At 36.3% G+C, this 16,692-nt stretch overlaps 1 protein-coding gene across 4 annotated transcripts in view; it reads right to left on the bottom strand.

The window, feature by feature from the left end:
- The window catches only part of LOC142323294 (uncharacterized), a 154,797-nt gene that overhangs the window by 101,200 nt on the left and 36,905 nt on the right, over nt 1–16,692 (bottom strand). For all 4 annotated transcript variants that reach the window (XM_075362754.1, XM_075362755.1, XM_075362753.1 and 1 more), the window contains exon 11: nt 6,577–7,018. In XM_075362754.1, coding sequence (XP_075218869.1) covers nt 6,577–7,018 — 442 coding nt within the window. The remainder of the gene's footprint in view (nt 1–6,576; nt 7,019–16,692) is intronic.

The raw sequence follows: 16,692 nt of genomic DNA, 5'->3' as shown, positions 1-16,692 counted from the left end.
TTGTTAGCCCGTTAGGTGTCAACCTAACGGAAAGTACCCGAAAGTGTTTCACTTCATGTCCATTATGAATGGCTTAGAATTAGGAATTCATTTACTGCACTCAACAATTTAAAGACACACAGATACATCAATGCTTTCGCAGATTGCGACTTGCAAATGCACACAAATTTTCTGATGCCTCGGAGAAGGCATATGGTGCCTGCATATACCTGAGAAGTGAAGATAATCAAGGCAATATCAACATCATACTTGTGTGCTCAAAATCCAGAGTGGCTCTCCTCAGAAGGTTGACTTTACCGAGATTAGGGCTGTGTGGTGCTACTCTAGCTGCTGAATTGGCACAAAAAAACAGCCACACCATTAAAACTTAAAGTAGTTAATCAACATTGTTTTGACTTGGATAGCATCACCTTCCACTAATTGTTGGAATGTGTTCGTATCAAAAAGAATAGTAAGGATCCAGGAAATATCAGAACCATATACGTGGCATCACGTCATGAGCGAAGACAATCCTGCTAACATGTCTTCACGGTGCTTATCAGTTGACCAGTTATCTAAATCATCACTTTAGTGGAGTGGTCTACAGAGGCTATCAGAAGCCTCAAGTTGGAATCAATCACAAGAATCTGAATATTTTGAAAATGAATTGCCAAACGCAAATCAACACAATCATTTCACATAATTGACATGGAAGATGAATTTTCTCACAGATTTTCATCATTCATTAAGCTCAAAGGAGTAACTGCATACATTCTTAGATTCATAGACACTCTGAAGGAGAAAAATAAAGATAAAAAACAACAAGGACTATTACTAGTAACTGAGCTAGGACAATCAGAAACCATTCTTGTGAAAATAAACAAAGGAAGGAATTCAGTTATGAATACAATCAATTAAGTAATAGCAAAGAATTAGAAGCATCCAGCAAGCTACCCCTGTCCCCATTTATTGACAGCAACAAGGTGGAATGAGTTAAAGCAGCTACTTTCCTCACCAGCACATAATGAAAGGATCGCTGTAGTTCTTTCTAACAACAATATAACTTGGAAATTCAGTCCTCCCAAGTCCCCGCATTTCAGTGGATTGTGGGAAGCAGGAATCAAATCTGTAAAACATCACTTGCTCAAAATAACTGGCAGGGCATCGCTCACTTATGAGGAATTAAATACTGTATTATGTCGTAGTGAAAGCTGTCTGAATTCTTGTCCCTTGACCCCTCTCTCTTCCGATACTTTAGATTTAGCACCTTTAACCCCTGGGCATTTCTTAATAGGTCAGTCACTCGCCATGATTCCAAAAGAAGAAGCTGAGATGAGTAGCAACCATCTCAATAGATGGCAACATATTAAGCAATTAAGTCAACAGTTTTGGTCGAGATGACGCAAAGACTACATCAGTGAGCTGCAGCAACGTGCAAAATGGAAGGTAGCATCTCAAAATCTGCAGAATGGAACCATAGTTCTAATTCATGAAGACAATGTTCCTCCTTTAGTTTGGAAATTGGGTCATGTAGTCGAGACCATCAAAGGCAAGGTTAGAGTAGAAGTAGTGCAGACCCAAACACAGACACTTAAATGGAGTATAACCAAGTTATGCCCTCTCCCAAGTTCAGAATGACTCTTATCAATATCCTGAATGAACATTATGTTTACATGATATTTTGTATTCATCTTAAACAATTCACAAGCCATTAGTATTTTTGTCATTATTGCTATTATTTGTATTTTTGTATTTCAGGTATCTGAAGTTTTTATGTTTTTACTTTGTTGATTTTACTGTTTCATTTTGATGTAGTTGGTTAATCACAAATTTGTTTTATAATCAATTTAAATTTTCTATAATTATTTAATTTTGAAAATGTCAACGTTTCCAAGGTGGGCGGAACATTGTTGTTGAGTGCTGCTCTATGAACAGTCGCTGAAATAATGCGTAGAGCTGGCAGTTCAGTTCAGACGCAGAGCTCAAGGATGCCGTTTTAAGACTATTGATGACTTTAAAACAAATTTGTCACAGACCTTAAAGGCCATTACAAATGAAGCTATCCACGACTGATTTGCAAAGTGGAAACACTGCTGGGAAAAGTGTGCAAGTAGGGGAAAAGGGGATTACTTTGAAGGGGACCAATAATCAGTAAAATTAATAATAAAGATTAACAAAATAAAGTTCGGTTATCTTCTGAACATCTGTACATACATCTGTACATTGAAACACATACATGAAAAAATGAAATGTGTGTTTCTGTTGTATGTACAAATGTTACGTAAAACTGAAGGTGAAAATGCTGTTGTAGAAACTGGCAAAAGTATTTCACACAAAACAAAACCAATGCTAGCAGAATACTCCCCTAGCAATAAATATTTGGGGTGGCTTGTGTAAAAAAAAAACAAAATGTTTCTTAGTGTTGTTCCTGACCATTCCATGGCTAAATTTGTGGAAATAATAAAACAAGGAACTGAACTCAGTTTGACATTAACAATAACAATATACAAAAATGGAGAGCAGGCAGGCAATAGGAAAATACTGGTTTTTTCCTATAAGATGTGACAGTGTTAGTATGATAATGTCAATTTATTCTGAAGAACATAAACATTTATTTAATTGTAATATGGAAACTAAGACATGGCCAAAACATCCATCACCCACTCAAAGCACCAAGACCAACCTCAGTAGATTGATAACACTGATACAAAAAAAAATTTTTTTTAATTTTTCTCCAAGTGTGATACCATTCCTTGAACTGTTTTTTTGCATACATTACAGATCTGTAAATACAATTTACCACCAACTGCAATTAATCACCCTTAGTTTTAAATAAATTATGTTTAAAAAAAAAATTAAGAAAAAATATAGTAAAAATCTGTAAAATTAATAATTTTGCAAGGCCATACCTGTGTTAGAATGATTTAGCTGATGCTTTTCTTTTACAAATAGCCTCAGGCACATCCCAAATTAATGTCCAACAGTAATCGGCTAGCACGTTAGTATTCTATTTCCCTTACAGCAGCTTTCCATCACCAAAATGTCTTGATGGAAACGTTCGCTGTGTTCATCACTTATGTCTCTGAGGTTGTCCGGGGAAAAACCCAGATGTGAGGAGGAAATGTATTTTCAAAAACATATAACATTACATCCCATAACTATTATGAAATAAGAAGTTGATTAAAAATATTGTGGTAATTGTCGGATTTTTGTTTGTCAATAACAGTTGTGCAAACGTATTTAAATGAAGCCCAAGCTGCAGTTTCTACATTATTAACATTAAGTTATAAATACATCATATTTGACCAACATTCTTATTTGAGGACCAATAAATATTCCTTCTTTAATTTTTCCTTCACTTACACTCGGAAATTTCTGCCTGATGTTCATTGCTTTTACAAAATTTTTCATTAGTCCTAGCTTGATATAGAGAGGGGTAAAAATATTTTTTGGATTCAACTAAGGGTTCATGAATAAAGTTTTTCCCATTTGGAGTTAAGTTGTCTTGTTTCTTCCACTCTTTGGTAACATAATGTATATCCCTAGCTCGGCTGTACCATTCGCAAAGAAAACACATGTACTTAGTATAGCCTAACTGCATGCTTAACAAAATAGCTAATACTTTCAAATCACCACATATGTTCCAGCTATATTTTTTATAATTTATTTTTTCAAGAACGTCTTTCATCACATTTTATGTCTCTTTCTAATTAATACCATAACTGATTGGTATCAAAGGATATTTGTTACTGTTGTGTAGTAGAACCACTTTTAAACTATATTTGGATGAATCTATGAAAAGGCGCCAGTCCTCAGGTTCATAAACTTGTCCTAAGTGCAACACAAACTCATCAGTATTTGTGCAACAAACCAAATTACTTCCATCAGTAAAGTACTGAGAAAGTTCTTTTTGTTGGCTTCGAAAGCCCAAAATTTTTGTATTTTTTGAAGTAAATTCCAACCTTGCAGTTTTGATCCTAACAGTTCAGGTTGATTTTTTTATAAATTTAAATCCTTAAGCAAACCATTTAATTCACCTTGTGATATACGATGTGACTTATTGGAAGATAATTCAAAATCAAAATCATTGTTGTCTTCTTCAGTACTGCCTGATTCTTCATCGCTGCTTTCAAAACAAACATTCACAGGTGGTTCAGGAACTGGAATAATTTCACTGTGAGGTACATACAGGCCTCATTGCAGATTGCAATGAAGGATATTTTACAGTATGTTTAGATTTTTTAAAAATTCCAGACACACTTGTTAAACAAAAGTAATAATCAGTTACATGATCCTTTGGTATACGCCAAACCATAGGTACACCAAATGGCAAAGCCTTCCATGCAACTTTCAACCATTCTCTTAAATATACAGAAAAACTAGTGCATACTATATGAGGAGCCCACGTCTTATCCTGATCACCAATTTTACACTGAAAGTGGTATGCTTTTTTAATTAAAAGTGTAATATTTTTTCTATTTGATTTTACGATAAACTCACCACATACATAACAATAGGCATCTATATCATTTACACAATTTTGAGGCATTATGACACTGCACTGTTAACAAACGTAAGACAGCAATAAGACTGAACAAAATTAATTCATTCCTAAATCCAGTGCTTAATAGAAACAACACAGCTGTGTTTTCAGCTCTATGTTTTGACTTGCAGAGACATGATTAATCTTGTCCATGAAGGCTCGCTCTTCAGTATTAGATATGATGTCAAAATATGTGACTATGATAAGATTTTTATTCTTTATCTAGTATTGTTTATTTATAGCTTATAAATTATGTTAACAATGTTAAACAATAAAAAATGAACTAACAAAATACAATATAGGAGCTTAAAATGCTGACTATACATTGAAAAATGAAAAAAACTTTAATTAAAATTTAAAAATTTTTCAAAAATGGTGGGTGATAAAAAGATTCTGAGTTCATTTGTTTTCAGCATCAAAAAACAGATTAAAATCATGAATCACATGTTAGGAAACAAAAATTATGTTTATCAATGTTAACAGTATTTCTTCAATCACATCTCTTCTCTTTGTTGTAAGTAAAAGAACTAGGGAATGACTAACTTTAGTAACTAAGTACTTCAGTATGTTTCACTTGAATACTTAAATTAAAACTTTTGTGATAAAGCTATAATACATTTTAAAGTTCTGACAAACACTCAATGCTAGTTAAGCATTGACTAAAAGTTAAAAACACAAAAATAATCATATTCCTTACGTTATTTATTGATATTAGGAATTAATGAGTATTAAAAAAGCCTGATAATGCACCCATTGGTGCTTGGAGAATTGTCCAACAAATGGCACTAGCTATTTAGCAAGCATCAGACACAACACTGGGCCACATCATGCTTGCATCTTTAGTCATCAAGCTGCTATAGCTGGAGTAAATAAATGTAACATCTCTCACTGGATTTTTACCCAAGTAAAAATGAGAACTTCTGAAGAATAATGTGTTTGTATTTAAGTTTGCTTTAAACATGGTAAAACTTTTAGAGATGTTTCAATGCTTCAGAAAGCACATAAGAAAAACCAAGGTACAATGGACTGCCCTGGCCAAAAAAAAAAGTGTTTATGAGTTGATCAAACATCAAGGTGACGTATTCTTATTTTTTTGTTTATTTATTTTCTTTTTGTTACTAAAAAGACTCTGGGCATTATGAATTCATTCCACATGCCAGGAAACAAGGAATTAAACGCAGAAATTTTTGAGGCATTTGAATGATATTGTACACAGGAAGAGGTCAGAGCCATAGAAATTCCAGAGTTAGATATTGCACCACATCGATATCCAAATTGACCTCTCATCCACAATTATCAGTAAAATACAAGACAACAGTCCTGCCCTACAAATCCTACTCTCCAGTCTTAGCCACAGCAGACGTCTTCCTGTTACTGAAGTTATTAAGTCAACCTTAAAAGGGCATAGTTTTCAAACTAAATAGGAAAATATGATAAGAGAGCTGTATGCCTCCTCTTATATTTGCATTCGAGGAAATGTTCCAAAAATGAAAGAAGTGCTGAACTATTAGCACAGGAAGCTACTTTAAAAGGAACAAGCCTTAATAAAGTTACATGGTAAGTAATAAATTTGTTATTTTGATAACTTAGTATTTTTATTATTTATTTTTTTGATGGTACCTCATAAATAAATAAGCCCATACTGCTCCCAGAAATTCATCTCTCCTTGTCAAATAATGAATTCCAAGTTCTACTATGATCTATGAAATAGGAAAAATATTTAGTAGAAATATCCAGAGTTGTAGCACAACTGCAAATGGTTCTTATCTTCTTCATAACAATGCACCTATCTATTATGACATTCTAAGTTTTTAGCAAGATACACATCAGTTATTTGAACCCCCTTTTACTTTAAGGCTGGAACTTCTGATAATCATTTAAGACAAAGAAAACATGGAATCATTTTATAGTTAGAAAGGATTAATTTAAAGAGAACAAGAAAAACTTTGAATGAGTTGTCAACTACTCTAGCTAAAGTGTAAGAACATTTTGACAAAACCTTGTACAATTATATTCACAACATATTCTTATTTTAAAACAAAGTGGATAATAACCTGGTAATTGAGAATCTTGCCAAGAAACTGCATTAGGACCTGCTGTTTGTTGTATGACAACAGCCTGTTGGTGCATGCCAGAATTTGAAACAACTGTATGTTGCTGTTGAGATGAGAGTTGCATAACAGGACTCTGTCCTGGACCAAGATTTCCAACTGTCTGTTGACGCAATGCTTGCTGCTGTTGTTGCTGTGGCTGAGCCGGTTGTTGTTGTTGTTGTTGTTGCTGCTGCTGCTGCTGCTGTTGTTGTTGTTGTTGTTGTTGTTGTTGTTGTTGTTGTTGTTGTTGCTGCTGCTGCTGTTGTTGTTGTTGTTGTTGTTGTTGTTGTTGTTGTTGTTGTTGTTGTTGTTGTTGTTGTTGTTGTTGTTGCTGTTGTTGCTGCTGCTGCTGCTGTTGTTGCTGTTGCTGTTGCTGTTGCTGTTGCTGCTGTTGTAATAAAACCTGTAAGAATTAAAAAACATTTTATAATGCATAATCTTAAATACATATATATTGATCGATTGTCAGATAGGTTGGAGTAGCACTGACAGAGATAATAATACTATTAACACCTTTAGATCGGATAAATTATTGGCTAGGTTTTCACCACATTTTTCAGTTGTACCTATCTTCTTCTCTATATTAGGTAGTTCCACTCAGTAGGCCGTTTACCATCCAATTTCAGTGTGTCCTACCTCTTCGTTTAGCCTCAGCCAGTCTGGGGCTAGGCAAAAGGCTCTGGTTTTGCCAATGTGACTAGCTCTCTGGTTTTTTCCACAGAATGCCTAACCATATCCAACGAAGTCAAACCATGAACCATTGGTTCGTAGTTTGACCTCATTCAACCATACCTTATAAATATCTTCATCCTTACTTTGTTGGTTCAGCTATTACCATCTACCCTCGTATTCAGGTAGGTCATGAGGTCAAACAAAATAGATCTGACGCAGGTCAGGGAAGCATCCCCCTTTCACTCACCTGTGGCCGCAGGTAGAGTTGTTCTTTTACAGATACTGGTGAAACTAAATGCAACAGAAGTCTTTAATTTAATTTTGTTTCTAAGTTTTAATTTAGTGTTAAGTTTTAAATTAGTTTAGAATTTAGTTATAGGTCTGTGTATTAGTCTGACATGATTGCTCCATCCAAAACACCTTGTGGTAATGTTAGTTGCAGCAAACCATTTGATGGCAAGCAGAAGAGAATACCTACAAAAGGCCCATGTGGTAAAATCTTTCACCCTGAACAGGTCCATGTGGGAAATGATGAATTTGATATATATGCTAAATGAGCTTAGTAAATATCTTTGTAATAGATGTGTTAAATTCCCTAGAAATAAAACACATCTGTTTGTGGGCGGTTGACTTGTGATGAAACAACTTCTAGTGTTGATGGAGTTCTATTGGCTTCAGATTCTGCTTCTTCTGCTCCCTGTTCTTCTCTTGCCTCTTCTATCTTTGTGGTTCAGAGATGTGAATGAGACTGCCAAAGATGGGAAAATATCTCAGGTGTGTCAGTGATTGTCACTGTCGATCGCTTTTTGATATATTTCTTGATACAATTGAAATTTTGAGTGGCAAAATTAATGTATTGGTGGGCTATGTTGCCGATATAAATTATGAGAGCATTGAGTTGTGAAAGAAAAATTGTGTAAGGTGACATACTGAATGTGGTTCTAATTAGTGGAAATTGTATTTTTCCTGGGTCGCTGAGTACCCCATTCAAAGCAGTAGAGATCAGTGAAGGGGTCTATTTAAAGCAGTCCATTTAAATTCGAAAGTTAAGGTAATATCTTCTAATTTGCAGCAGATTTTGATTAGTTGAATAAGAGACTTCGTGTAAGGTAGACATGTTGTTGGCTGCTCCACTATTTTTATTTTTTTGACTGAGATTTTGTAGTTATTTTTTTGGTGCTTGCATTGGGAACTGTTGGTAAAAGTGTATTGGACGTGTTATTAAAGTTTAAGTGATTTTGGTTAACATACAAATTTTTTATTTCAGTTTTTCTGTGATAGACCTTATTGCTATTAGCAATACGATCTATAGTTGTTTGTTCTCAAGCCATATGAGTTTTGACAAGACAGAAAGTTGTTTACTGCAGAAGTGACATCAAGAGGACTTTGACAATTACTGAAGTTTTTCTAGTGAGTAAATTATTCCCACAATAGTAAATAAGATAGTAAATTAACTATAAAAAATAATTAATTAATAATTACTTTATTATAGTGATTAATTAATTAGTTGTTTTCCCATGATAGTTTATAAGGAGAAACCTTTATCCCAACATAACTTCCTACCCTTTTCAATTTCAACCAAACCCCTTAGGATCTTTATCAATCTAAACCCCTTGACCCCTCTTCAACCACAAAAATTTTTGACCTCATTTTTAGGGTTATAATTTTACCAACCCTTGACCCCCCAAAAATTCCCTCCTCACCGTCCCCCTGTTCCGTTCCATGTTGAGCCGGCTGGTGCTGCACTCTAGCACATCTACTAGTGCTGGCCGGTGAGTAAGTCTAATATGACCATTCGAGAGCCAGATCCCGCTCAATGCAGTCAGGAGATTTGTTTAATGTAACATTTCATTCGTAGTCTAATGTGACTATTTCTATTTAGTAGTTTAAAGTCTAATGTGGCTTAAGGTTTTGATAATGTTCAATGGTATTATTCTGACTAATGTGTCATTTATTCATCAGTCTAATGTGACTTGTATTTCTCGATACTCAAAAAATGTCTAATGTTACAGATTAAATTTAATTACTCAAGAAGAATATGTTTTAGCTTATTTCATCATCTCAACCATCATTTCAACCAAATACAGTCCATACTCGCTCTACAACTTAACACCCCCTATTTTAACTGTAAATAATTGTAAATAATATAACTGTAAATAATTACCATAAATAATTGTTTTCTGTCTAGAAAACAAACGATACAAGATCAAGGATCAGTTGAAGAATGAGTTCTCTGATGAAGAATTGAATGTGTTATTAGGGAGGAGATGGCCTGGAGAAATAATATTAAAAATCACTGAAGTTAACAACCCTCTCACAGAGAGAGATGTGATATATTTTTGTGATCTCTCTAATAGGATGAACCCGCGTGACCATCTGACACGAAGTGTCGTGGGTGTAATACCAGGTGACATAGTTAAGAACAAAGCGACTATCATGGGGAGGGAAGATTCCCAAAGTCAGACAAGTGTGTACACAATATATTATGAGACATCCAAGGGTAAAGAGAAAACAACTTTGACTATACTGAAGGCTATTAGAAAAATAATAGGGGAAATTGGGTCATCAACATTTGTTGTGTCTGGTGGTAGGCTGAGAGTATTAGTTTGTAAGATGCTGGTATATTTAGCCAAAGACAAAGCAAACAGAATAAAAGTCTTGAAAACAAAGGAAGAAAGTTCCAAACAAGATATTATTAGTTCAAGGACCAAGAAATCTACCCCGCCTATAGATGAAAGTAGGAGGGAAAGTCTTACGCTGAGCTTCTTAGAATAATGAAGCAGTCCGTATCTCGCGAGGAGGCAGGGGATGTCCTTTCTTTGAGGAAGGGAGTTAATGAATAATGTATCCACACAAAAGGTATACAGAAGGCTGAAGATTTTACCACAATGCTACGCAACAAAACTGCAAATTGGCAGGTGGACATGAGAATAAGGAGTGGATGTAGGATGGCAGTTCACCTACGAGATATAGACTATGACACTGATGATCAAGAGATTAAAGATGCCATAGCTCAGGTTATTGGTGGAATTGACGATTTTAAGATCTCTTCAATTAGACTGGCATACGGAGAGACAAAAAATGCATTAGTGATAACTACTTACCACGCTGCGATTAAACTAGTGGAAGCTCGCATCTGAATCAGGTGGGTGCACTGCGGAGCATATATTCGGGAGCCCAAGGATAAATGTTATAGATTATAGATGTTCGGGTGTCAGCCATGTGACTGCGAATTGCAAGGGAGAGGACAGACGTCACCTGTGTTTCAACTACGCTAAGCCTGGTCATAAGAGTACCCAATGTACAAGAACTAGGGCGTGTGTAGTTTGTTGTGCAGAGGGCCACTGGACTACAAGATGTGTGGCATCCAAATGAGAATATTACAATTGAATGCTAACCATAGTAGACAGGTGCATGATATATGCTGGTGGGAGATGACGATATGAATGAAGGTAGACATTGTTATAATTGCTGAACCTAATATATTGGTAATAAAAGCCCCAGGATGGATAGAAGACAGAACATCAGTTGCTGCAATAGCCTTCCCGACAATGGGGACTCAGGTCGGGAAATGTGGTACAGGTGTTGGTTTCATATGGACCGATCTAGGAGATATAATCATCTTTTCTGGATATCAGTCTCCAAACACAAGAATAGAAAATTTTGTGGTTTCTTGAAGAATTGGGAATGGAGATTGTTAAATTCAGAGGAAAAATGGAACTCCTCTCAGGAGATTTTAATGCCAAATCTCCTGAGTTTGCAGGATCTGTCCATAACATTAAAGGTCAACATCTGGCAGAGAAAACCAATGCTCTGGGCCTTATGTGTATGAATGCTGATGAACCAACCTTCTGGTGTAATAACGCATGCTCAGCAATAGACATAACTTTCATATCAGAACATGCTGCGAGACTTAATAACTGGAGAGTATTTGAAGACGAAAGCTTAGCTGACCATTTACTTATCGCTTACGAGATTATAACACAACCATGCTTAGTACAAACTATGAGAACAGAGACTTCCAGAAGGGGATGTTCTCGTTTTGCTGAAGTTATTAGCGGAAGAATTGCGCATGATGAAGACTCGGAAGATGTAGTTGTAGTCATAATCGAGGAATGTGAAAAGATAAAGTTACAGTGAAAGTACCAGAGAAGTGACATGCTTACTAATGGAGCCCTGATTTAGATACGTTACGTAAAAAAACATTGTCAGCAAAAAGAACACAAGAACAAGCGAATAGAAGAGACTGTCAAATAACTAAAGAAGATGCTAGAGAAGAATATGACAGAGCTAGAGCTGCCTATAATGCCACGATAAAGCTAGCCAAACTAAGTGCTGGAAAGATCTGTGCCAGGATATTGACAAGGATCCATGGAGTCAGGGTTATCAAATGGCAACGGGCAAATTGAGATGAGAGCTAATGGTGATTGCTGAAGAACAAGTACAAGAATCCGTGAAGACACTATTCCCTAAGCACAAAGATCCGATCAGAGAAGAGAGTATTGCTGAGGATATACCCCTGTTTACAATGCTCGAATTAATTGCAGCAGGTAAAAAAATAAGCTAAAAAAGTACCCTGGTTTTTTTTCTTTTTTTTTTTTTTTATAAAAAAAAACCAGGAGTTTGTGAAAGTGCCATTTCTTATAGGCCAATTTGTTTGAAGAACAATCGGTGCAAGTTGTTGGCAAGGTTACTCGAGGCGAGGTTACGAGGATATATCAAAGACACAGTATTAGCCCTAACCAATACGGCCTTCGACCTGGGAAGTCTACAACAGACGTGGTGAAAGAGGCGATATGTATCATAGATACTGCAGCAACAGGAACTTGGAGAACGAGCAATATTCCTGCGGTTATATTAATAGATGTAAAAACGCATTTAATTCCCTTGGTTGGGGAGCTATTTTTGAAGCACTGAAAGAGAGGAAAATACCTGATTATATATGAAGAATGATTCAGAGGTACCTCCAAGAGAGGGAATTTGTTTACTGTATGGGCTGTGGTCATCTGAAGTTCACAATTTTGAGTGGCATTCCTCAGGACTCAGTTTTGGCTCAACTCTCTGGAACCTCATCTTTGATGAGGTTCTAGGGTTGGCTTATCCAGATGGGGTAAAGCCCATAGCTTTTGCAGATGACCTGGCATTAGTGATTACTGTGAGGAAAGAGGATGTGACATCAGCCGCAAATGCGGTATTGAATATAGTATGTGAATGGATGAAAATGAAAGGTCTTAGTACATCTTATAACAAAACAAGGATGATACCAATGACAGGAAGAAGAAGAAGAATCGGAGATATTTCTATTAGAAGTGAAGGAGGACTCATTCAATCTGTAAAAAATGTTAAATACTTTTGAATGTGGTTAGACCACTGAAGATCATTTACTCACCACGTTAAGGAGACCCGCACAAAGGTGGAAATAATTACCAAAAGCCTGAGTGTGTTATTAGAAACGACTGGACTGAGATCATCAGACGACTACACTCACATGAGATAAATCCGGTATTACTATATGGTATAACAGTATGGCATATGGCGCTGAACACTGATAAAAATCGGCGGCATTTGGAAGGGGTCCAATGGAAAATTGCCCTGAAGATAGCATCGAAGCTCTCCTGGTGGTTGCCGGGGTTTCCCCAGTACACAGATGGCAAGAGCAAGAATAAAAGTTTCCGAGGGGATGAGTAGAGAAGATGCTAATAGAGAGCTTATAGAAGAATGGCAAAACAGGTGGAGGACCTCCAGGAAAGGGGAGTGGACTTGGCTTATAGGCGAGATAGGACTGTGGCTTGGGAGGGAACTGTTTCTGGCTCATCCAGTTCCTGACTGGCCACGATTCATTCCGGACATATTTGTTTGGAAGGAATAGGGTGAATAGCCCAATTTGTTTACATTGCGACCAACGTGAAACAGCGGAACATGTTTTCTTCAAATGTTATAGATGGGAGAATGAGAGAAGACAGTGTACTGCGGTGGAGCCACCGGGTTGGTCTAGTGGTGAACGCATCTTCCCAAATCAGCTGACTTGGAAGTCGAGAGTTCCAGCGTTCAAGTCCTAGTAAAGCCAGCTATTTTTACACAGATTTGAATACTAGATCGTGGATACCGATGTTCTTTGGTGGTTGGGCTTCAATTAACCACACATCTCAGGTATGGTCGAACTGAGAATGTACAAGACTACACTTCATTCACACTCTTACACATCATCCTCATTCATCCTCTGAAGTATTATCTAAACGGTATAATCTAAACGGTTTTTATTAAGCTGAAAACCAAGAAAGGATATAGTTCTTTTCATTTTCTTGTTCCAGATAAGCACTTTAAGAAGGTCCTTCTGGTATTCTGAATTTGTCGTTCTATGACTCATTAAAATCTGAACATTTGTATCTTCTGTTAATATTAAGTCCAAGGAGGAGGAATGACCAAAACAAATATTTGACCCGAAGGGTAAGGGTACCTTGGAGGATGGTAATGTTAAGAAAAAATAATGGGCTGTGAGCAGTTAACATCCTACATCAGAATGTTAGAGGATTGAAGACAAAATCTAAGGAATTTTTGCTTCAGTCTCTGCATATCAATATGATATCACAGCACTCAGTGAGAATTTTCTTTCTGCTGATTATTTCTTTGACAAGTGGAGAGTGTATAGAGCTGATAGAAATGCTGTTGAAACTGGTAAACTGGGAGAAAGAGGTTCTCTTCTTGCTGTAAATGTACACATACAGAGTTTTAGAAGAGAAGACTTGAAATTAACTCCTGAGTGTGTATGGATTGAGATTAAGATGAAAGATGGAATGAATCTTCTTGTTGGGAACTACTATTTCTACTCAGATGCTTGACCTGAGTTATTGATAGGGAATCTGGATGCTCTGGGTAATAAATGGAATCCTGAGAGGTAAAAGATTGTCTTGGTGGGCGATTCAACATCTTGGTGTTGATTGGAGGACTTGCTCTCTAAGTACAAAGCTCATTTTCATGCCCGGAAAAAGCTTTGGCATTATTTCAATTTATTGATAATTACACATTATGTCAAACTAACCTTCATCTTCCTGTGGGTGAGAAGTCCATTTTAGATTTGGTTTTATCTACTACTGAAGTAGATCTTCAGATGGAAGAGGATTTTTTTTGTTGTTCCTGACGGGCCACATGATACTCTTTCCATACACTTAGAGATAGAAGAGGTAGTAACATCAGATTGTGGTAGGACAAGCTACAATTATAATAAACGTGAGAATGTTGAATTGTACCATAGTACTAGGGAGGAGGATTGCAGTCTTGTTTACAACTCTCTCATGTTGATGTGGCAGCTTGTATGTTCAATGAGTCACTAAATCGTATTATTGCCAAGCATTTACCTGAAAAAAGATTTAGGACAGGCAAATACCCTAACTGGTTTTCTGCTGCTAAGGCTAAATACCTCAAAGAAATAATACTGCGCACAGGAAGTTTAAGAGGACAGGTACTGTTCTTTTTTTTTCTACAAAGAGTTTGCTTTGCTTAAAAGAGTGAAGAGTCTTTTGAGGAGAGACACATTAAACAGAGCAAAGAAGGTCGAGGATGAGCTGGAGCTGAAACCTGAAAATTTGATTAAGTTTATCAATTCTTTATAAAGGAATCTAGGAGAGTTCGTCCTATTAAGATCCAGGATCTTATTGCGAAAGATACATCACAGCTGACTGAGGCCTTTGGAAATTATTTTCAAGCTGTTTATCAACCTTCAATAAATAACAGGAATAAACTTATTGACGATGATGATAACTGTGTCATTGATGTGATTGACGACCCAGTTGTAAAAGTGAACAATGTTCTGAAAGTCATCCATGATCTGAGACTCCGTTTGGCCACTGGAATTGATGGTATTCACCATTTATAACTAAGGGTGTGGCAGAGTTGGTTGCTCCGGTCCTTACATATTAGTACAATTTTACCTTAACAACTGCTGTTTTCCCTGGAAAACAGCAGCTGGAAACGGGCCATGGTATTCCCAATTCCCAAAAAGGAAAATCATCAGGAAATTGGCAATTATAGACCTGTCTCTGTAATAAATATGGTAGCAAAACTTTTTGAGAAGTATAATCAATCAGTATTTGCATTCCTCTTTGAGCAAATATACTGATTCCAAGTAGACAGGTTTATGGCTAAAAGATCCACAGTTACTAATTATTTATTGATATTATGATCTTTTTGGCATCTGAGATTAAACGTAGGAAGCAGGTTGATGTGATCTACTTTGATTTTAGTAAAGTATTTGATTCAGTGATGCATAATATCCTTCTCTTATGATTAAATGCTATGGAGTAACAGATAACATGTTGAAATGGCTGCAATCCTATTTGACAGACAGGACTTTTCAAGTTAAAGTATCTGGTTTTTGTCCAGTCAATATAGAGCAACTTCTGGTGTTCCTCATCAAGGTTCCATCTTGGATCCATTGATGTTTATATTGTTTATCAATGACATTGGCAAGAGCATAAAGTCCAAACTGATAGCATTTGCTGGTGATATCAAGTTGTGAGCAAAAGTGAACATCTTTGATGATTATTTGGTATTTCAGCAGGACATTGATGAAATACAGAAATGGGCGTTAGAAAATGGAAAGAAGTTAAATGTTGAAGATGGTTGCCATGACATTTCTAGAAAAACTATGATTGTGAAATACAATTATAAAATATATAACAATGTGATTCGCTGTGTCATGTTTGTGATCTGGATGTTACCTTTGACTCGAAGTTGTATTTCTCAAAACTCGTGGAAAATATCACTGCTAAGGTTTGAAGGAACCAAATACTTTTCTGGGTAGCTGGAAACTTGAAATATTAAGACCACATTGCATTTATATAAAGCACTGGTTGGACAATTTTGGAGTATCGCTCAGTGGTGTGCAACAGCAATAAGGACTATCTGTGTAAACAGGTAGAGGCACTACAAGAAAGATTCCTGTTTTATCTACATTACCATGGATTAGCCTTGCATCATGACTCATATGATGACAATAGGCATCTTGGGTTTGTGTTTTTGAAATGGAGAAGAAAAATTCAGGATATTGTGTTCCTGTTTAAGGCAACAATGGTTATGTAGAGGTGGATTTGACTCTGCTGGATTAAAGAGTACCATATGTTGCCAGTAGACAACATAACTTATTGAAATATATGTTGTGGTCTTCGCTGTCACCAATATCAAGGTAATTAGATGGCCTTAGTTTATTTAATGAGAGGTTGAAAGTTGATGTTTTTAGCAGGAAGTTACATGCTTTCAAGAATATTTTCTGTTGATTCTTAAATGAAGAGAATGTACTGGGATTTGCTGCTGTGTGTGGACAGCTGCCGTTCTGGCTGACCATTGAACTAAGTAGATGGTCAGTGTAGGGGCACTGGACTCTCTTGTTTCAGTAGGTTTTAAGTGAAA

This window comes from Lycorma delicatula, chromosome 4 (genome assembly GCF_047948215.1).
Source record: "Lycorma delicatula isolate Av1 chromosome 4, ASM4794821v1, whole genome shotgun sequence".
NCBI classification, from domain to species: Eukaryota; Metazoa; Arthropoda; class Insecta; order Hemiptera; family Fulgoridae; genus Lycorma; species Lycorma delicatula.
This window is presented reverse-complemented; position numbering and strand designations above follow the sequence as displayed.